Consider the following 23,718-nt stretch of genomic DNA (forward strand, 5'->3'; position numbering starts at 1 on the left):
CCCGGCGCTTGGGTGGGCGATTATTTTTTGTGCTTAGCGGTTTTCTAAGCATTTTTTCCAAGCGGTTTTGTAATTCACTCCCTGACGCAAGTCAGGAAGTGAACTCTTTGACCCGGAAAAGAATGAATGTGATGTATTTATTCTTCAAAACGCAATCGCTGCTCCAAGCGATTTTGTGAGCGTTTTGCGCTTCTCCTATACATTCCATTGAGGCGGAATCGCCTCAAAAATGGTCCACGCACCGCTTTACTGAACGGACAGCGCACGACCCGCGCTGATAGGAACCTTCTCATAGAGATTCATTGCACAAGCGTTTGGTGGGCGATATTAAAAATCGCCCGCGTGTAAAGAAAAAAAAAACGGAAAAGCCTACAATGTGAACGAGCTCTAAAGGCTGCAAAATAGCCTGGAATTGGTCACAATCATCTGATATTAAAGGACCACTATAGCAAAAAATTGTACAATTTTAAATACTGTACATTAACATGTAAATAAAAGGTAAAATTTCCCCAGAGTAAAATGTGCTATAAATTACTTTTCTCCTATGTTCCTGTCACTTGCAGTAGGTAGCAGAAATCTGACGGAACTGACAGGTTTTGGACTAGGACATCTCCTAATAAGGGATTCTCAGGGTTTTTTATTTTCAAAAGCACTTAGTGAATGGCTGTTGCTCAGAATTAGTGAAATACTGAGAATGGGCTAGTCAAAAACCTGTCAGCTCTGTCAATTTTATACTGAGAGAAAAGTAAGTTATGGCTCATTTTACTATGGAAGAAACAAACTTCTTATTTGTATATGTTAACCTGTATTTTACATTTTTACATTTTTTCATGATAGTGGTCCTTTAAGTCAAAAGACCAGCCTAGCAGCACAATGTAAAATTTAAAACCTGTCTCCTAACTGGAGATTTTGGGCCCAGCCGGCACCGCCATAGGCCGTAATAGGAATTTCGGCTATAGTGGTGCTCAGTGAGTACTTTGCTGCAAGGGTCAGAAAAAGCATTGAAAGTCTATGGAGACTTTCACACGAAATGCGGTCCGTTGCAGTGGAAATATCCAATCCAGTGCAAGGGCAACAGCGAGTCACCGCAAGCACCATGCTCAATGCACGGCGATTGGGGTAATGTAAGTCTATGGGAGACGCACATAGAGTAAACGACGAAGCAATGTGAGGCACACATGGGCAGACTGATGGGAATCTGTAATGATCGGTGTAACACAGAGAGGGTCTGATTACCGGTGATCTGCAGTATCACCGAGAATACAGATATATACCGTATTATTGATGATCTGCAGTATCACCGATAATCAGATATATCTCTAACCTCTGGACACCTGAGTGATGAGAGTGTTTGGTGCAACAGAAATACTTTGAGGACTGCACCTGAGGAGCAGGTGCACCGCAGTAAGGAGTACTGCACAATAACACGTTCCTTCCGCAAGCCTGAGACTCTCCCGAGGGAGGGGTCAGGCTAGGAGTTGGAAGGACAGAGTGTGAGTGACACCAAGGAAGGGTGTCACCCACAAGTCTGTGAGCTATCTCTTGAATGAGGAGATAACTCTCGAGGTCGGGCAAGCCGTGTCGGCAACAGACAGACAGATCAGGGACAGAGACAAGAGACAGATGCGGAATCCTAAGACAAGCAGAGTTCGGCAACAGAGTATCAGATATAGCGAAGTACCTAATCAGAGATCAGAAGAGTAGTCAGGAAAGCAGAAGGTCATAACAAATAATCAACAATGCCTAGTCTTGGGTGTGAGCTCCTTGATCATCAACACCCTGGAACTGGTCTGAGTATAACTAGATGGTAAAGCTAATTCCTAGACTGAGGTGTGAGGTCCCTGGTCATCAGCACCTAGGAACTGGTCTAAATAATAACACAGATAATATACAGTTTTCCCTAGACTGAGGTGTGAGGTCCTTGATCATCAACACCTAGGAACTGGTCTAGATAATAACACAGATAATATCACAGATACTGACAAGGTCTGAGTGCTACCACGTAGTGATCGCAACGCCAGACCCCAGAGAAATGACCAGCACCCAGTATATATACCCACGCGCTCTCCAGCGCCTCCTCTAAGTGCTGGACCAATGAAAACTGATAGAATTTTCAGCTGATCGGCTGGATCAGCTGACACCCTTCTGACTGCCATAAAGGCTCTGCCTCTCAACGCGCGTGTGTGCGTCCTTCTGAACCTGTGTGGACTATCAGTCCCAGCCACACCAGACATGTGTTGTAATGCATCTGTAGGTTTGAACGCGGGGCCAGCCACACCACTGTCAGAGCATGCGGCGGTTTCCCCGCGTTCAGCCATACTGCTAGTGGTAAGCCCATGCGTGCAAACCGCCGCGTCGGACGCGGAATCCGCCGCCTTGTTCACTGGGCATGCGGCGGTTTCTCCGCGCTCCGTCAGGCTAGTGGATGCAGGCCCATGTGCGCCAGCTGCCATGTTGAACGCGGAATCAGCCGCCTTACTCTGAGTACTCACGGCGGCTTTTCCGCGTTTTCTCACAGAATCACAGTGACTTACTCATACCTCCCAACTTTTTGAGATAAGAAAGAGGGACACTTAAGCCACACCCCTGCCACACCCCTGATCACACCCTCATCACACCCCTAGGCACACATACCATAAAGATTTCATAAGAAAAATATGTTGTTTTATAATTCAAACCACACTGGTCCTTTCTATCCTGGTTCATTTTCCTTCATATTAAAGAGAACCCGAGGTGTGTTTAAAGAATGTTATCTACATACAGAGGCTGGATCTGCCTATACAGCCCAGCCTCTGTTGCTATCCCAAACCCCACTAAGGTCCCCCTGCACTCTGCAATCCCTCATAAATCACAGCCGTGCTGTGAGGCTGTGTTTACATCTGTAGTGTCAGTCTCAGCTGCTCCCCCGCCTCCTGCATAGCTCCGGTCCCTGCCCCTGTCCCTTCCCTCCAATCAGCAGGGAGGGAAGGGTTGCAGGCGGGGACCAGAGTTCTGCAGAAGGCGGGGAGAGCAGCAGACTGACACTATAGTGATAAACATAGCCAGCTCTGACAAGCTGTTTGTCAGCAGCGTGGCTGTGATTTATGAGGGATTGCAGAGTGCAGGGGGACCTTAGGGGGGTTTGGTATAGCAACAGAGGCTGGGCTGTATAGGCAGATCCATCCTCTGTATGCAGATAATATTCTTCAAACCCACCTCGGGTTCTCTTTAAGATTTTAAAATGAGTGATATATCAATTTGAAGGATGGGAATAAAGTTTAGAGTCAATCAAACACATATTTTAGTAGATATATATATATATATATATATATATATATATATATATATATATATATATATATATTTTTACATAGAAAGAGGAACAAAGTCCAGAAAAAGGGACAAATGAGGAGGAAAGAGGGACACGGCTCCCAAAGAAGGACTGTCCCACCGAAAAAGGGACAGTTGGGAGCTATGACTTACTTCCTGTCCAGCATGGAGTACGTCACTGGGGGGCGGTGCTATGCAAATGACCCTGTCAGTGCACTCTCTGACGCAGGGTCAGTTTTTGCGCTGTGGTGGGATGTGGCAGGGACATTGCATCACTCTGCAATGCAAAAAATAGGTGTAAAACCAGCCTGAAAGACAAGTATAATCTTCGTCTTTCCTACAAGATCTCGGTGGTGAGTGGTTACCTGTGTGTGAGTGGCTCCCTGTGGGACAATCATGAAGACTACAGCTGACTGCAGGTTATGGGCCTTCATGCAGTCCACCACCTCATCGAACAACCCGATTTAACTGTAATGTCGAGAGGCTCTGTGGTCTGCAGAATGCAAGTAATAACATAGCTCTGTGCAGCCGAAGAAGTGAGGCAGGCCTGGGTGGCTGGAAGCTTAGAATGTAAATTAGAAGCAGCTAAATGGAATCATTAGAATTATCAACTGTGGAAGTTTAACGTTGAAATGCAGATCTCTAGAGATGAACTGTGGGAAGTCATTACTGATGATAGACCACGCATTAATCAGGAGGAATGGGACATGAAAAACAGACGAGCAGCAGCAACAAGTAGGCTAGTGCAAGATGCTCAGCTGAGAACGTTACTAGAGGCATGAGGGAAGCCTTGCTAAAAGATCCAGCCTGAGCCACAAGCTATGTCTGCTATGGAAACCATATCTAATAAGACCAGGCACAGGAAACCTTATGCTGGAGCATATGACCTCCATGCCGGAGATTGTAAAGCAACACCAGGCAACTGGAGAGGATATAAAGCTAAAACATGTATCAGATATGATGCTGTGCAATTTTCCTGAAATATATAGTGCACTGACTAATGCTTAAAGGACAGCTGAAGCGAGATGGATATGGTGGCTGCTATCAGAGCAGTTTCTAGGCTAAATTGAACCCAGGGCGACGGTATAAAAATTGCCCACTGTGGACTTGCACATGCTATTTAGCCCCTTAGTATAAGTAGCAAGGTTTATGTGCCCCCACTATAGGTATCCAAATATTGGTTCCTCAAGTATAGGTAGCCAAGCATAGGTGGCCCCCAGTATAGATAGCCAAGCATATGTGCCTCCAGAATAGGTAGGCAGGCATAGGTGCCCCCTGTATAGGTAGCCAGGCATAGGTGCTCCAGTTATTTTTGGCAAGCATAAGTGCCCCCAGTATAGGAAGCCATGCATAGGTGTTCCCATTATAGGTAGCCAGGCGTAGGTGTCTCCAGTATAGGTTAGCCAGGCATAGGTGCCCCCAGTATAGGTTAGCCAGGCATAGGTGCCCCAATATAGATAACCAGGCATAGGTGCCCCCAGTATAGGTAGCCAGGCATATGTGCCACCAGTATAGGTAGCCAGGTATAGGTGCCCCCAGTATATGTTAGCCAGGCATAGGTGCCTCCAGTATAGGTTAGCCAGACATAGGTTCCCTAAGTATAAGTAGCCAGGCATAGGTGCCCCCAGTATAAGTAGCCAGGCATAGGTGTCCCCAGTATAAGTAGCCAGGCATAGGTGTCCCCAGTATAGGTTAGCTAGGCATAGGTGCCCCCAGTATAGATAACCAGACATTGGTGCTTCCGGTATAGGTTAGTTAGGCATAGGTGCCCCCAGTATAGGTAGCCAGGCATAGGTGTCCCCAGTATAGGTTAGCTAGGCATAGGTGCCCCCAGTATAGATAACCAGACATTGGTGCTTCTAGTATAGGTTAGCTAGGCATAGGTGCCCCCAGTATAGGTAGCCAGGCATAGGTGTCCCCAGTATAGGTTAGCCAGGCTTAGGTGTCCCCAGTATAGGTTAGCTAGGCATAGGTGCCCCCAATATAGATAACCAGGCATAAGTGCTCCCAGTATGGCTTAGCAGGCATAGGTGCCCCAGTATAAGTAGTCAGGCATAGGTGCCCCCAGCATAGGTGATGAAGGAGGAGCTGCGGCCACACTGGGACTCGGCGGCAGAGAGGGTGGCCCGACTTCTCTCCTCCCCTTCCCTTGTGCTCCCCACTCCACTACAGAGTAAGCGCAGTGGGAAGCTGTAGAAACAACTCACCTCCTCGCGATCACTTGCTGCTGAGCTTCTTTGTCTGCGTCGCCTATTACTCTTACTAGTTAGGGAGAGTAATAGGCGCTGCTGACAGAGGAGCCCAGCGGCAAGTAATCGTCACATGGATCCTGGAAGGTGATAAGTTGTTTCTACAGGCTTCCTTTTAAGCTATACCAGTTGCCTGGCTTTCCTGTTGATCCTCTGCCTCTAAGGGCCCGTTTCCAATAGCATGGGAACTGTGCCGAATCCGCAGAGTTTCCCCGCAGGCAAATCGCGTGGGGAAACTCTGCCATAGGAAATAATGATGCCGCCGTCCGAATCGCTTACCTTAGCGATTCGGCTGACATTGCCATCAGTTTCCGTGCAAACAAGATAAACAGAGGAACACCAAGAGCCCCAATAGTGTAGTATGTATTGACAAAGGGGATAATGACAAAGAGTAATAGTTGTTATACTCACAAGCATGGGTCACCAATAGGCAACCACTGTAAAGGCAGGTGGGGAGATTATCCTGACCCCACTCAGGAATAAGAAGTCGCTCTCTGTAGATAGTAGAAAAGGGTCGCAACCCTCCACCCAGGGTGGATACAATATTATATAGGAGAGAACAGAGGCGCCAAAAGGATAAAAGGGGTTTTAAAGGAGCTTAACCTGCTGGGCGGTCTGGACGAGCTCAGCTCGTCCAGTACCGCCGGAGCCTGCCGCTCAGGCCCTGCTGGGCCGATTTGGCTCAAATAAAAAGCAGCACACGCAGCCGGCACTTTGCCAGCCGCGTCAGTGTTCTCCCCAGGGCCAATCAGGGGGGCGGGCCGCCCGGCTGTTTTTAAACCCCGCCCGCCTGTTGTCATTGGCCCACCTAGCTAGGAAAAAAAACAGCCAAAGCAGAAGCGTCCGACCGCGCTACAGTACATCATGCCGACAGCTGCAGTCTGCACGCACGCCTTCTGCCCTCCTAGTCAGTCCTCTGGCTGCCCTCATCTCTACCTCTGTCTGTAGCCTGCATAACTATGCAGATAGGCAGCAGTGGGTGTGGCCGCGGGCAGGCTGGAGGGGCTCGCTTATCACGGATTCTGTCTGGCATTCTTTCTCTAGGCTCCGGTGAAACTTTTAGAGCTGCCATGCTTCCTTACGTTGAAAACAGGCCTGTGTAACAGCTCAGCCAATCGCTGCGCTCTTAGCATGGCTTGGGGAGTGGCTTATGCAGTGCTGTGACACACGTGGAGGCAGCTGGCGGCAAATGATAGATCAAGGAGGGAGCCGGGGCACCGCGCACGGAACAGCCAGGCAGAGAGAAGCAGCTACAAATACAGGTTAGCTTAATGTGAAGTCTGCCTGGCTGGAATGTTAGGAATTTCTTTTCACTTACTGAGTGGCTGCGCTGGCATTGTGGATTCACACCCCCTTCCCCCTACTCACTCCTCAAGATGACCCGGTGTGTGTGGATTGCAGATCTCGGAGTCTCCCAGACAGGACACTGGCCAGCTGCATACCGAGGGGACTCTGCTTGTCCTATCACAAGGCTTTGTTACATAGCCTGATAGCAGTGTGCAGGTGATCATCTGAGATAACATACGTGGTGGCTGTCACCTGTGTGTTTTTTTCTATTAATCCAGCTTTTTGCTGCCTATTTTGGATCAATATCTATGATCATTTATGATAATTGAATTACCCCTGCCATCAGGTAACTGACTATCCACAGAAGAGCTTACAATCTAATAATTCATGCCTTTATGCCACTTACTCTCCAGGAACGATCTTACCATCTAGTCCCTGATGTTCTGTCACTAACTATCCACAGAGGATCCTACCATCTAATCCCTGCTGTGATGACACTAACTATCCACAAACTATTTTACAATCTAATCGCTGCCGTTGTGTCCCTAATGGTTGGTACACACAATGAGATTTTCTGCCAGATTTACTGCCAGATCGATTATTTCCAGCATGTTCTATCTGATTTCCAATCGATTTTTCATTCAATCCTAGGGAAAATTGGGCATGTTGGAAATAATTGATCTGGCAGTAAATCTGCCAGAACATTGCATGGTGTGTACCAGGCATAACTATCCACAGAGGAGTTTACAATCTGATCCCAGCCATTATGTCACTAACTACAAACAGAGAAGCTTACAATCTAATCCCTGCTGTGATGTCACTAACTATCCATAGAGGACCTTACAATCTAATACCTGCTGTGATGTCACTAACTATCCACAGAGGAGTTTGCAATCTAAACCCTACCGTAATGTTACTAACTGTACTCAGAAGATCTTACAATCTAATCTTTACCGTCAATCATGTTGCTGGGGGAACCTGAGCACCATCATCTGAAACAATTTCTCCCTAATGCCTGGTACACATGATGCAATTTTCTGACAGATTTACCATCAGATCGACTATTTCCAACACGTCCAATCTGATTTCTGATCAAATTTCTGCTCTGTTTCTCATAGAAGTGAACGGAAAATCGATTGAAAATCAGATTTAACATGTTGCAAATAATCGATCTGACAGTAAATCTGTCAGAAAATTGCATTGTGTGTACCTAGCAGGTACATCGGCTTGTCTCCTCCTCCACCTATGCTGTAAGCAGAGTTGCACTGGTCTGGCATTCCCCTGTCACACCCCACCCGGCTACTTTTTCATGCCACCCGGCTGGAAAAAATTCCTGGGGAGAACACTGCGCGTGTGCTACCTGCTCGCCGCTGCAGCGCGGCGATCCGCCGCATGCAGCGGCGAAAGAGGGTCCCCCCAGCCACCTGAGCCCAGCGTAGCCGAAACAAAAAGTTCCGGCCAGCGCAAAGGGCTGGATCGGAGGCGGCTGACGTCAGGACGTCGGCTGACGTCCATGACGTCACTCCGCTCGTCGCCATGGCGACGAGGTAAGCGAAACACGGAAGGCCGCTCATTGCGGCCTTTCGTGTTACTTCTGGTCGCCGGAGGCGATCAGAAGAACGCATCTGGAGCGCCCTCTAGTGGGCTTTCATGCAGCCAACTTTCAGTTGGCTGCATGAAATAGTTTTTTTTTTTATTAAAAAAAGACCCTCCCGCAGCCTCCCTGGCGATCTTAATAGCACGCCAGGGAGGTTAAAAGCCAAAAATTTGGTAATTAGAGGAGGCAGTGGTGGACTTCACCTCCTCCAAGCAGACACAACACGAGTGTACATTCAGTCTATTTATTAACGAACTCCAGATAAAACAAAGCAACGCGTTTCACGGGTCAGCGCCCGCTTCCTCAGGCAATAGAAAAAGGAGTTACAGCATCTAGCAAAACAAACAACACTCGGCACCTCAGCCTGAGGAAGCGGGCGCTGACCCGTGAAACGCGTTGCTTTGTTTTATCTGGAGTTCATTAATAAATAGACTGAATGTACAGTCGTGTTGTGTCTGCTGGAGGAGGTAAGTCCACCACTGCCTCCTCTAATTACCAAATTTTTGGCTTTTAAGCTCCTTTAAAACCCCTTTTATGCTTTTGGCGCCTCTGTTCTCTCCTATATAATCAGTTTCCGTGCGGGAGGCTGCGAATCCAATAACTGCGCATGGCATAGCTTATGGAATTCATCAGCGTTCCCGCAGACCAGGAAGTGCCGCCACACGTCTCGCAGCCACGTGCGGCACTAGTGGAAACGGGCCCTCTCACCTTTAGCCACAGACCCTGAACAAGCATGCAGCTGATCAGGTGTTTCTAACATTATTAGCTGCATACTTGTTTCTGTTGTTCAGACATTACTGCAGCCAAATAGATCAGCAGGGCTGCCAGGCAACTGAAATTGTTTAACAGGAAATAAATATGGCAGCCTCCCTCTTCTTCTCACGTCAGGTGTCCTTTAAATTGTCTTCAGTATTCTCAGAATCAGATGAGAGGATCTAAAAAGGAAGGGACACGGCCGCAGCACGGACTTAGAAATAAATCGAAATATCTGGATGACTTTCAGCTGCGCAAAGTTTTGTTTTTATTTTGTTACTTTAAACTTTGTGAAGCAAGTGAAATTCTGCCTGCCGCTATGGCGACGCTGTGGGAGCGGCGAGAACCTTAACTGACACTAATGAAGCTTAAATTCGTAGAATGAAATAAAGAGTTGACGCTTTGTAACCCGAACGCCTGTGCATCTCATCAGGCCATTAGGATTCCCGGCCACCAAAGCGGATTGCAGATGAGGAACATTGCAGAATGGACTCCGGAGGCACAAATCTCCCGCCTCCCACAGGCAATCACCGCTAACTCACCAAAATGTGGAGCCGTCAGCCACTGACGCAATCCGTTGTATAAACTTGTATAAGCTTACATGTTTGTACCCCAAGATCGAGCAAGGGACAAGTGCTATCTGTTTAGCCCTTACAGGAACCTGTTTATTTGAGCGTTTATTTAAACAAAGTCCTTTATGACTCACTTTCTTTCTTTCTTTTTTTCTTTTTGTTTTTTTGTTTTGTTTTGTTGACGTAACAAAGTTCTTGTGCATTTTTTAGTGTGCTGAAAGCTCAACACCTATTTTAGATTTGGGTAGCAGGGTAAGAGATGATTGAACCATTTTTTTGTGTTTGTATTACTGTTATGTGTCTCTAACACTTCCTTTCCATACTATCCCCCCCAAAAAAGTAAAAACAAAACAAAACAAAACTGGGTGGCAGAGCCAAAAATACACAAATGTTTATTATTATTTAGCATATACATAGCGCTGACATCTTCTGCAGCACTTTACATTGTCTTGTCTTGTATATTGTCTTGTTACTTGTCCCTGAGACGGTCTCACAATCTAATCCCTACCATAGTCCCATGTCTATGTATGCATTGTGTAGTGTATGTATCCTAGTCTAGGGCCAATTTAGGGGGAAGCCAATTAACTTATCTGTATGTTTTTGGTATGTGTGAGGAAACCGGATTGCCCGGAGGAAACCCACGCAAACATGGGGAGAACATACAAACTCCTTGCAGATAGTGCCCTGGCTGGGATTTGAAACACCAGGTTTTTTTCTTTACACAAATGTAGTAATGGCTTGTGGTGACCCCCTCCCTCCCACGTACAACAGGGCAGCCTGTCTTGGGAAGCGCTGCTACCTCTCCCTGCTGTATAAATCATGTAAGTTTACTTTAGGGCTAGCTGCGCCTATTTGCCATTTCAGGTTTGCATTTTTTTTATGAGTTTAGGGATTCAGTGCATAGTTTAGCATTTATTTTGAATGCAAGGTGTGTATTTCCCTCTATGGGGCTCTGCACACCTCTGTTGGTAGTCCATTCAGATGCAGCCTGGTTTTAGAGCACTGACAATTTTTTTCTGTTGTCTATAAAAAAAAAAGAAAAAGTCTAAAGCATTTTATGGCCAGCTGCCCCCACGTTCACACTGTTTATTTGTTAATTAGAGTTTGGGGTTCCTTCCATGAAGGATGACCTTATTGTGGTGGAAGGGTCCAGTACGGAACATTAAACTAACACCCTCCATTATGTTAATGGTCGTGCATCTGTTTTGAATGCAAGTTGTGCCCCCTGCCTAATATTGGGCTCTGCACACCTCTGCTGTTTGTCATTTAGATGCAGCCTGTCTCGGGAAGCGCTGCCACCTCTCCCTGCTGTGTACCTCCTTTATACAGTTCCCTGATTTCTAGTGGGCGTACTTATATGTATGGCACTGGTGGGTTGGGCGCAGAATGAACCGAATGATGGCTCACCCTGCTGCTGCTCCGAGGGAGAAGTAATTTGGGGTCCAGCTGGTACCTCAAATTACCCTTGTGCAGGGCACGCACTACAGCACTAATGCTATAGTGGTGTCCAGGTCAGGCGCCAAAAGCACCTGCTTCGTCTAGTGGCCACTCTCCCTCCTCCCATACACTGGTGTCTAGTGTCTCCCCCCATCCCTCCCCATGTACAGTAATGCCTGGTGTCCAGTGACTTTCCCAACTCTGACTGTGCATAGGGATGGAGGGGGGCGCTTGGGGAGGGGAGTGAGCCGCCTTTCCATAATCAGGTGCCTGTAGGCACGAGCCTACACTGCCTTAGTTTGTTAAATTATGGTGGGTTCATTTGATTTTTCTCTTGGATTCTGTTTCTTTAATTTTGGCAGTACTTCTGCTTGTTTTACTGGCAGTCCTGGCTTTGGACATACTCTCTGCACTTTAGACACTTTATATTCGTTGTGATATTTTTTCTGTCCTACTTTATCAGTGGACACTTTTAAGTGAATATCTAAATGTTATGCTTAAAGAAGGGTTTGGCAGAACTCAACATAGACTGGTACCATTACTGTTACAGGGCCGGGCTGAGGGAGAGGCTGGGGAGGCACCAGCCGCTGAGTAGAGAGTGCTGAGGGTGCACCCGTGTCTCCCCAATGAGTTCCGGCTCTCACCCGGCCATAACCAGATTTGCGAGCTGAGCATGCTTCACTCAGCAGCCGGTGCCTCTGAGATCCCGCTTCTTTTTAAGGTTAGGCATGGGGGAGTGATTAAGGTTAGACTTAGACTTTGGCCCCAAGAGCTTTTAAACCCCCGCCTAACCACACCACAAGTGTGCTGGCTGGCCGAGCTGTCACTTCTCCCTCACTTCCCTTGCCCGTCATAGGTAGCTACAGGTGTCCCTTAGTATTATCTAGCCAGAAGTACCCTTAGTAAGTAGCTAGAGGTGCCCCAAGTATTAGGTAGCCAGAAATACCCTCAATAATAAGTAGCTAGAGGTGCCCCAAGTATTAGGTAGCTAGAGGAACCTCAGTATTAAATAGCTAGAGGTGCCCCTGGCTGAAGGAAGATCTGGTCAGTGGAATGCCGAGTGCTGGATGAGTAACCTCCGCTAACCACATCCCATCAGGCCATTCAGGCACAAGTTTAGGTACAGTACACTGTGTGCACAGTTTACATTTATGTGAAATATGACTGATGGCCAGTGTTTGTAATAGTGTGGGGATGTTTACATGTTTGGTGGGTGGGAATCTGTCAATCATGATGTCACTAATCGTTTAATCTGCAGTGGGGTATTTTATGGTTGCTATATAAGGTGTAATTTTTGTATTCAAATTGTACCACACATGCCTTGAGAAAGGGGGGCCTTGCGTGGCCCCTGAAACAATTGTCGGAATTTAATGTGAAACAGTGCACAATAAAGTGTGCGTTGCATTGGAAATAATGGCTGGTGTGCTAATGAATCTGGTTTTCTGCATAGGGAGGGAGGGAGGCACTAGGGGAGGAGCGTGAGCAGCCTTTCCATCATCAGGCGCCTGCAGGCATGTGCCTACCTTGCCTTATGGTAAATCCAGTCTTGCCTGTACTTCCAGCATATGGTTTTATAGCCTTTCTTAGTGAGTTTTGTCTGATGATCATGTGTTTGTTTCAGATGCGCAATACATCGTCTGCAAGATGAATAATTGTTCGGAGAACGTGAGAGCAAAGCCGTTTCCTGGATACATTGATACCAACTCTCTCATCGTCCAGGATGAATATGTGTTTGTCCAGGTAACAGCTTCTCTTTAAGTAGGCCTCTAGACCATTATATTTTCAAGATACTGTATATTATCCTATTGATGTTGTCACTTTTGAATCCATTCAAAATTCTGAGAAAAGTTTATTGGTCAAATACACAACATAGAGCAGCAAGATGCTGGCAAAGTGCTTCAGATAGAAACCCACCCCAGATATTTTTTACCCTGTAGTATTGAGTAGTGTGGAAAGGAGCTAGCAACGTTTTGGAGGGTTATATTGCTTCCTGTGCGTCATATTTATCAAAGCATTACCAACAGTTTTTTCTTCTTAAACTGTTCTAACCAGCAGGGGATGATAAGACACTTCTTAAATTCTACAACATAGCGGCAGTTTAGCATGGATTTCTAGAGCTGCACTACAGATGAGAAAAGTGCAATTCCATCCCAAAACTGCCACATATTAAGAAGTGCTTAATAGCAGTTCTACAGATAGTGCAGCAGTGCAGGCTAGGCATGATTTGTGAAGTACGCCTTCCCTCTGCTGCCAGGGTTCTGTGGGGGTTTGTTAAGGATAAAAACCGCCACTTACCTGGGGTTTCTATCTGCCCCCTGTAGCAGTAAGGTCCCACGCCGTCATCCTCCGATCAGCCGTTCCCCGCTGGCGGTCCCGGTCTAGCACAGCACGCCGTCCAACCTCGGCTGCGCGACTGTGCTCACTCCCGCCCACATCATCAGAAGCTTACTGCGCAGGTGGAGAACAAGAAAACTTCGTACTGCGCCTGAGCAGTAAGCTTCCGATGACGCGAACGGCAGAGTGCATTGTTCAGCTATGACACACGAATAATGCCCGGTGCCAGCGGCGGGGAACAGCAGATCGGAAGAAGATGGCATGGGACATTACTGCTACAGGGGGCTGATAGAAGCCCCAGGTTATTGGCAGTTTTTATTCTTAGCAAACCCTCACAGAACCCCTTTAAAGGATACCCAAGGTGGCATGTGACATAATGAGAGATGTACAGTGCTATGCATACAAATAACTTGGCTGTGTTCCTTTTCTATTTTTCTGCCTGAAAGAGTTAACACTTAGGTATGCAAGTGACAGTTTCTCTCAAGTTGGGACCTAGTCAGACCATATCCTAACCAGCACTGATAAGGAATTACAGCCATAAAAATCTATCTTTGCTGAGAACAGCTTCTGAGTGCAAGGTAGAGATAAGGTCAATAGTTCCTTATATTCTTGTTTCTGGGACACTGTAATACTCAAAATATGAGACAACATAACTTTAAAATTTCTTAGCTGATACACAGAAAATAAAACAGTGGGATATCTTAAAAAAAAAACAAAAAAAAAAACAGTCATTTTTAGGAGGAGGCCTATGGCGGCGCCCAAATTTCCAGCTCTGTTTTTACCTGACTCAAGCAGGGCCCTTTGAATTTACCGCATCCCAACGCAGCCTAATGAAAGTCTATGGGGTAGTTCATACTACCCACGTTACGGTTTGCTGCACCAGAAGTGCCCTGTCTAACGCGTGGACATATAATACCTACTTTACCATGCGGCTCCTGCAACAATCTCCATCAGACCAGAAATCACGTAAGTCTATGGCAACGCACGTGTATTTAAAAAAAACTGCCGCAGTTCTTCAAGTTGCGCATATTTTAGCAGTACGCTTTCGTGCACAATATCGATTGGCCAGCAGTAAGTGAGTGTCACTTCCTGCTTGGCCAGATGCCAGACAGGGATTACCACAACAAATATCCAAAAGTAGTTCTACCTTCCTTTCTCACTATCCACCACTATATATATTTTCCCTGGAAATGGGTTCAACCATCTCGCATCTAGACCTTGTTGTTCGTTAAGTACCGGAGCAGTTTTGATTGACGTTTTAACTATGTCTCTGTTTAAACAGCAATAACTTTATCCCTACTTATGACGCCAACTTATATACTGTGCATATATATATATATATATATATATATATATATATATATATATATATATATATATATATATTTTATTTTATTTTTTTTTTCAAGGCAAACTACACTTTCATTTGTTTTTTTTTCCCATGAACAATGTTATTTTCTATGCATTTAAATGAGAAAAGAGGAGAAAAAATGTAAAAAAAAAAACAAAAAAACATTATTTCTCATTTTTTATCAATTTCATTTTAAAAATTAAAAGTGCTATTGTAGATATAAACTACTAAGTTTATTTGACTATTTCTCCCATTTATCACTAAACTTAAATGATGTTCCTGGCACCATTTATGGTGATAATATTTGGTTCTGTAACAAGAGGATTTTTGCTACAGTGTGTACTTTTCATTTTGTACTGCAAATAAAAGTAACGAATAAGAGAAATTTTAATGGTAAAAATTTGAGAGAAAATCGATCTAATTGGCTCAGGGAACATCTATTCCCTCTCACCAATTAGGAGCATGTCTGACCCTGCACAGCTGTGCAGCTACAATACATATATCTATGTCCTCCATAATTTGCCTATAGTCACGGAGGGCATAGATATACTGCAGATGAGGTTGTAAACCCATTAGCAGCTTCAATCGAGTTATCTCGTTTGAGATAAGTGCACTGCTTTTGACCTCAGTCGGCAGAACTCATTGTTGTAACGATCGGTGAAGCACAGAGAGGTCTGATTACCGGTGATCTGCAGTATCACGGGGAATACAGACGTATACCAGATTATAAGTGATCTGCAGTATCACCGATAATCCGATATCTAGCTAACCTCTGTTCACCTGAGTAGAGTGTACTACGCAGATTCCTTCCGCAGACCTGAGCTCTCCAAGACGGGAGGAGTCAGACTGACAGTAGGAAGGATTGTCTGAAAATGACACTCAGGAGAAGGTGCCACTGACAGGACGGGGAACCGCCTCCAATAGTGAGGTCGGTTCTCGAGGTCGGACAAGCCAGGTCGTACACACACAGACAGAGAAAGTACAAGATCAGGAGGCAGAGGCGGAGTCTAAATACAAGCAGGGTTCGGCAACAGAGTATCAGAAATATCGAGGTACGAGATCAGAGTTTCAGGTGGATGGTCAGGCAGGCAAATAGGTCATAACAGATAATCACAGTCAAACTAGTACTTTAGCTATCAACAAATCTAGCTAAGTGTAGGATTACAGCTCCAGCTGGTCCCGGCACACTTGCGGATCTGACTACGGATCTGGGTGCTCCCACGTATGTGATCGCAACGCCAGACACCAAAGGAATGACCAGGCAGTAGTATATATACCCAGGTGTCCCCTCAGCACCTCCCTAAGTGCTGGACCAATGACGAGTGGAGCTAGAGTCAGCTGACCCGCCTGGTCAGCTGACTCCTTCCTGGGTGCCATAAATCTTCTGCTTGAGTGCGCGCGCGTGCGTCACTCTAACACCAGAGGGACTTCGAGTCCCAGCTACAGCAGCCCCGCTCTGCGGTGTCTCCGCAGCGGGGGTATGCGCGCTAACCGCCGGGTCCAACGCGGCGGTTTCTCCGCGCTCCACGGGTCCTTGCACGGAGACAGCCGCCTCATGCTGAGAGGAGGCGGCTGCCTCTCCATGTTTGGCAACACTGTGCGCGGAAAGAGCCGCCTGCCGCTGGCTCATGGCGGCGGCTCTTCCGCGTTTTCTTACAATTGTGCTGTTAGTTCTTGGAATGCTTTGATCTCTCTCTATCAGAAAATATAAAAACTGAAAGCAGAAGTCCTCTGCTATTGTCTCACACTGCCCCCTAGTGACAAGTGGCCATAAATACACATAGCAGCAGTACTAATAAGAAACCATAAAATATAACAAATACAAAAATGCGCTAAAATAAATTGGCCTGAAACACTTGCAAGCCTCTAAATAAATTGGCTGCTAAAGGGTTAAAGCTCAACTTACTCCAGAATTGAATCATGAAAATGATGAAAACAAACATGTATCATTGTAAATTTATATATATTCATTTAGAAGTTCATTTCCCTAATAAGGTGTTGCATCTATCCTTGCCCACAACTGTTAACCTATCCAAGTGTTAATCATTTACCTCCTGCCAAGTTTCCCATTAGCTGACAGAGGTTTTACAATTATTCACCACTTAGTTCATATGAAGTGACTACAATTCCCATCGCCTTGTGCAGAACTATTCAGGGCCCGGCCATTCTTTCTATTTTTGGTGTCACACGGTCTCCCCTGATTAACCCGTTCACCTGCAGAATCCAGGGAGTAGAAGCAAGCTCTACTGCAGGAACAAGAATATCTAGCTTGTGAAACAGTACATTGCTTCTCTGCACCGTTTGTATTGACTTATTTTTGTGAATTTGCCTTGTTCAGTTTTGCATCTAGTTTGGCTTCATGACTGAACTCCGGTCAAAGGCCAGAATTGGTGTTAAGGTGGGGCACAGTCACTTTATAGGATGTAAGGTTTAGGCCTCTTTCCCACCAGGACGTTGCGTTTTAGAGGACGTTAAGGTCGCATAACGTGCCTCTAATGCAACGCCTGGTGGTGTTGGAGGTGGACGCCAGAGTAAGCCGCGTTGGGCGGCTGTTGGTGCAACTTTTTTGTCTCATACCTTGCCGGGACCACGTGATTGGAACACTTCGCATCACGTGGTCCCGCCAGCCAATCAGCGGCCGCTCCAGGAAGAAAACACAGCAGAGGTGATGGGAAGTCCGGCTCTTTTCAGTGAATCGATTCATTGAAAAGAGCCGGACTTCCTATCTCTACTGTTCAGAATCGATTCAGAGGCAGAGCAGCAGGACGGAACCTAGTGATGGGAAGTCCAGCTCTTTTCAATGAATCGATTCTGAACAGTAGAGATAGGAAGTCCGGCTCTTTTCAATGAATCGATTCAATGAATCAAGCCGAACTTCCCATCACTACACGGCAGTGCAGTGAATATTAATTAACCATATGGCTAACAATAGAGGAGTCTCCCCTCCTCCTCTCCTCCCCAAAATAAAAAAAAACACAATACTGAGCATGTGCAAACAGTCTACCGCGGCTAAAGCCACGTAGAATGCACAGTATGCTGCACTTTTAACCTCTTGACGACCAGCTAATGCCGATCGGCGTAAACTGGTCGTCTGCGGGTTACCATGGAAACGGCCGCTCGATCGAGCGGCCTTTCCATGTCAGTTCACGGAGGGTGTCGCAAGGTGGGCACTGTGAACAGCCCATTGATTTTTCATTACTGTGAGTTGAGCTGTGTTACAGGCTGCACTAACATGCGCCTGTAACGTCTTACTGTGAAAGCAGCCTTAGAAGTGAAAGCAGAACTCAGAGAGTAGGGGCAACAGCAATATTGTCTGGACTTCCTCTTCTTGACTTTTTAAATCTTATTTGCTGCCACCAAGACATGAGATGTTGATTTTTTTAAGTCATGTCTTCCAGGGTGGCCACCACATCCTACTACTCCCAGTAACAGTGAGGCCTGGCACATCCAGTCTTGATTGGCCAATCTTTTCATTTCCATGTAGTATGAGGTCCAAAAGAACCTTAATACTATGAACAGATTATCGAGGTAAGCTCCCATACTACATGAAGGTGGTAAAATTGGCCAATTAAAGCTATGTGCCAGCACCAGACTTGTAGAAAGTAATAGGGGTGGCTTATATTGATAGGGCCACAACTCATTATGGCTGTCGCAATAGGCATGCAAGGTGCAGCTGCTTTAGAAGACTGGGACATCCCGTGAACACTTAACAACTATGCAGAAGGGAGAAAATATGAATTAGTTGACTTGAGCGTCATGATCAGCTGCCGTGTAATAGACCGCAATGTGCATTGACGTAACACAGCCTCAAGGAAGTGAATTGGGTGACCGATAATAGCCAAAAGGCTATCAGTAGCAGAACAGCTACTACAGAGCAGGGAGGAAGGTAGTGTTAGGCATATGGGGGTGTATGGGGAAGGTGGGTAGGATAGTGTTAGTCATTAGGAGGGAGGGTTAGTGTGACAATAGATCCCAAGGTAAGTCAGTAGTAAAATTGGTAATATATTGGTAATACTATATTACCACCTGGCGCCCAAATCACTTACACAACCTCATATTCTGATGATTACCTATCACTGGGATAAAAAGCGGGAAAAAATTCTCGCAGCAGGTAGTTTTGGCACTCAGCTTCGAGCGCCGAAAATAGACGTTCGTGGTGCTTAAGGCAAATTAATGGTTCCGGTGATCGCCAGACCCTGAATTACATCTCCCTCCAATTTGCGATGACTCGGAGAGGGAATAGTATTTTACGCCGCCGGGGATTTGTGCGGCAGCAGTGTAAGCCGTCATTCGGCTCACCCTGTGCCCAGCTCACCGACGGCATACTCATACGCACACAAAATTCTCCCCAAACTGGATAAGAATAAGGAATGGTAACACTAATAAAGTCCCAACTATTTGCCACTTAATTCAGAAGTAACACAAACAGCCTTTCTGGATGTTGGCTTCGGCACTTGGCAACAGCCCAGTCCATAGTCTTGATTTCGCGCAGAAGCTGCTACTTCATCGCAGGGTTCTGCAAGGCATCTTCGGTGCATTAGTTGCTCAGTAACACCAACATGGAGTAATTAGATTTTTTTTCGAAGCAAATGAGCAATATGCTTATCTCGACTCCGCTAATTGACTCCCCTGAGTTTAAGTCTTTGCTTCGTGTGGTTGAATCTTTTGGATGGAGGTTTCGGCTAAAGAATGGCTGTAAGCGCTAGCGATCATTAATACTGCAATTTACATGTTGTGTATTTCAAGCAAGGATCAACATTCAGAAATGCGAGAGAGCGAGAGCGATTGTCTTACAGATTACTTGTGTTCCTCTTCCATTCGTCTCTGCGACGCCGGAGTTAATTCCAGCTCTGTTTATCTTGGAGGTTTCGTGTTGGTTTAGGATGCTTGTTTGCCTTTTACACTGTGAGGATCTCAATCCCTTTCAAGCTGTTGGTGTTAGCTGAAGTTTAGCTGTTGACTTATTAGTACCTTCATTGAACTTCACCATGTACGTACATAGATTGTAAGCCCTTTCCAACACCTGCCCCTCTACCCCATGTTAAGCCCTAAGGTTTCCCTCCCCCCTAAACGTGACATTTCTTTTTTTCCAACTAAGTTTTAATCGTCAGAACAGGTATAAAACCATCATGAGTCCAGTAAAAGAAGAACAGTCTTCATACTAAAAAGGGTGTAGATATAAAAAGGCAACAATGTCAGCATGGTGGTGCAGTGGTTAGCACTCTTGCCATGCAGCATCCAGTCCCTCGATCAAATCCCAGCAAGGGCACTATCTGAAAGGAGTTTGTATGCTCTCACTGTGTCTGTGTGGGTTTCCCCTGGGCACTCAGGTTTCCTCCTGCATCCAAAAAACATACAGATAAGATAATTGGCTTCCCCCTAAATTATCTTAATACATCAAGCAAAAAGAAAAAATGGTGTGTGGCACTTCCCAATAAATTCAAAAAAGCAAGCTGAGTCTACTGTGCAACAATGCCTTCCGTCGCCCTGCAACACCTTGCTGTAGCTGGCTGTAGCCTCCTTTAGATGTTTGCTCCGCTCAATATAGGAGAAAGCCGCATAAATAGTGGTAGTCACAAGAAGAAAGAACAAGCGTGCACCTTCCGTCTTTTAAAATGTACTGGCGTGATAGAACAGTCTCTATAGACATGAACATGATGGACACTTCAAATAGAAACCAAGTGTACAAATGGCGTGATGCTGGGCATCTCTTACGTGACCGGACCATGCAGGTTGAACGGTGCAGGAGGTGAGTGGAGGGTCAAAGCGGTGGAGCGACGGCCGTTTCGCGTCTGTCTGACGCTTGGTCACGTCATTTGTACACTTGGTTTCTATTTGAAGTGTCCATCATGTTCATGTGTATAGAAGTGAAGCACATTGGTGGAGGCGCCCAAAAATATGTTGTAGCAACAGCTAGATAATTTTGCTCATAAAATTAGATAAATAAAAATAAATAAATTAAAAAAATGGTATGAGGAGGAGGTCTCTTACCTCTAAAAACGACTCACGTGGGTAGAAAAAGGAGTCTTTATTATTATTTTCTACCCACGTGAGTCTTCTTTGGAGGTAAGAGACTTCCTCATCATACCATTTTTTTAATTTATTTTTATATTTATTTTTATTTATCTAATTTTATGAGCAAAATTATCTAGCTGTTGCTACAACATATTTTTGGGCGCCTCCACCAATGTGCTTCACTTGTATACTCCACACCTCCTTGAGGTGTCATCCCTATCCCTGGGCGACATTATTTACCGGGAAACAGGACTAAAGGAGGAGAGCGACCACCCAGATCCAGAGGGTCCGGGATACCGAGCGGAGAGATTATCTTTCCGCAGGCATTTATAGTGGTTGCAGGGCTGCAACCTACCTTTGTGAGTATATCTTATTCACAAATTTACACCTCCAATTTATGCTAACAATACTGCACCATAAGGGCTCCCGGTCTCACCTTTCCTACAGGTCAAGGTTAACCCTCTCCATTGTGAAGGAAGCACCCGAGACCAACACAGATACTCATGTGTATAGAGACTGTTCTATCACGCCAGTAAATTTTGAAAGACGAAAGGTGCACGCTTGTTCTTTCTTCTTGTGACTACCACTATCTATGCGACTTCCCCCTAAATTAGCCCTAGACTACAATATATACACCACATGGTACATACATAGACATATGACTATGGTAGGGATTAGATTGTGAACCCCTCTGAGGGACAATTAAGTGACAAGACAATATACTCTGTACAGCGCTGCAACGCTAAATAATATTATCCACCCTTTTGCAGTTCAAAAAGACTAACCTACTACATTTACATACCACCAAGTGCAATGCAGACTCCAGAGCTAATGGCCAAAACAAGGCGCCCCCACAATCAAAAGGTGCCCAGTGAGGTCCACTGAGACCATGGACCCCAGATGTCCAAAAATGTCTGGTGATTATTTTTTATAGAGGAGCTTAGCTGCTCCATCAAGTACATTTCATAGATCTAGTGCAAGAGAGCTGCCCTAGGTGGAGGCAGGAGCGTAACTATAAATCAAGGGGCTCCCCAGCAAAACTTTGATAGGGCCCCCAATATTTACACCCTTCCCTTGACTACCTCTTGTGACCATCACGGACTGGGGGTCGGTCTTGCAAGTATCATGAATCCTATGCGGACATCGTAATATTCATACTGAAGTGTAGCCAAAACACCTGATCTGAAGAATGGATCCCCGTATCCGAGATAGTGAAGTAGTATTTTGGGCCCCCTTACTGCTCTGGGACCCCCCTGCGGTTGGAGTGCCTGCTCCCCTGTAGTTATGCCCATGGTCCCCTGTAGGGATGGACCCCCGTATCTGAGAGAGTGAAGTAATATGTTGGGCCCCCTTACAGCTCTGGGACCCCCCTCCCGCCCCCTGCTGTCGGAGTGCCTGCTCCCCTGTAGTTATGCCCATGGGTGGAGGGCATGTCTTCCAGTAAAGGGTGAGTAATGCCTTGGTGGCAAGGCAAAAATGTCCAAGCAATTTGTTCAGGGCTTTAGACAAATATGGGACTTGTGGAAGAGAGCTAAGGTTGGGATCTATCACAGTGTCCAGGACTTCTGAACTCAGAGTATCCAATTCGCCAGAAGTCTGACACTACCTGGCATGCTCTCCGGCAATGGAAATGATCAGCTACACAGCCACATCCCCTAAAGTGAGTGTAAGTGGAAAGTAAACCCCACCTTTTAGGGAATTCAGGGGCTCTATACAAATCGTGCAATATTTCATAAGCTCTCTCTCTCTTAGGGTGGAATTTATAGACGCGCTGGACGTATTCTGAAATATGTTCGACCACTCCTCAGCACCCCAAATACTTGATAATCTATCCTGCCCCTTACTCCTATCGCCCAAGACATCATGGAAAGCCTGATAGCAAGCGTGACATTTCTAATACATCTAATACGCCAACGTTAAGGCCTTTGTTCTATGTCTGGCAGTTCAGCCTCTCGGCCACAAGAGCCTTTCAGCTGCAATAACATTCAGCTGAATGGCAGCATTTGGTACCACGTATGTCACTTTGGACATGCTGAAGCATCACCCGGTGGCCAAAAACCATCTCATGTTGCACCTGAGGATGCTGTGCTCAGCTGCAACTTCATGGTGGGCCGCCTGTCCACCGACCACCAGCAAACGCCCAGCCAGGGAATGGAAGTAAATCCACTGACTTCAGCTGCTCGGGGAAAAGCAATCTACCATTCATAACTCTTTCCTGAACACACACACACACACACACACACACACACACACACACACACACACACACTTTGGGTGCGCATTGAGGCCAATAGTAAAATATTGGTATTAAATCCCGATATTTTACTACCTACCTAATGCCTAAAACTAACCTCCTCCCTGCACACACTACCTGCCTAATGCCTAAAACTAACATAACTCCTCCCCTCCCCCGCACACACTACCTACCTAATGCCTACACCTAAACTCCCGCCCACACACCTACCTAACAGGAAGCAATACACACACACACACACGCCACAGTGCAATACGATGATCTCATCTGCAGGGACAAAAATAAAAGTAAAATATTGGGCGCCACAAAATATCGGTACTTGGGTGCCCCCAGTGCTCGATATCAGCAACTGCAGTTTACCGGGAGCCCAAATACCTATATGGTGGCGCCTAATTAGCCCACTTGCCGCATGTGCCCTATTCTATTGCTTCGCGCAGACTCTCACCACAATCTCTCTCTCTCTCTCTCTCTCCTACTCTCTCTCTCTCTCTCTCTCTCTCTCTCTCTCTCTCTCTCTCTCTCTCTCTCTCTCTCTCTCTCTCTCTCTCTCTCTCTCTCTC

The 23,718-nt window shown here is 46.1% G+C and overlaps 1 protein-coding gene across 14 annotated transcripts in view; it reads left to right on the forward strand.

The window, feature by feature from the left end:
* Window positions 1–23,718, forward strand: part of LOC137535751 (VPS10 domain-containing receptor SorCS1-like) — a 1,470,659-nt gene that overhangs the window by 1,163,241 nt on the left and 283,700 nt on the right. For all 14 annotated transcript variants that reach the window (XM_068257627.1, XM_068257625.1, XM_068257626.1 and 11 more), the window contains one exon: window positions 12,826–12,944. In XM_068257627.1, coding sequence (XP_068113728.1) covers window positions 12,826–12,944 — 119 coding nt within the window. The remainder of the gene's footprint in view (window positions 1–12,825; window positions 12,945–23,718) is intronic.

This window comes from Hyperolius riggenbachi, chromosome 10 (assembly GCF_040937935.1).
Source record: "Hyperolius riggenbachi isolate aHypRig1 chromosome 10, aHypRig1.pri, whole genome shotgun sequence".
Lineage (NCBI taxonomy): Eukaryota > Metazoa > Chordata > Amphibia > Anura > Hyperoliidae > Hyperolius > Hyperolius riggenbachi.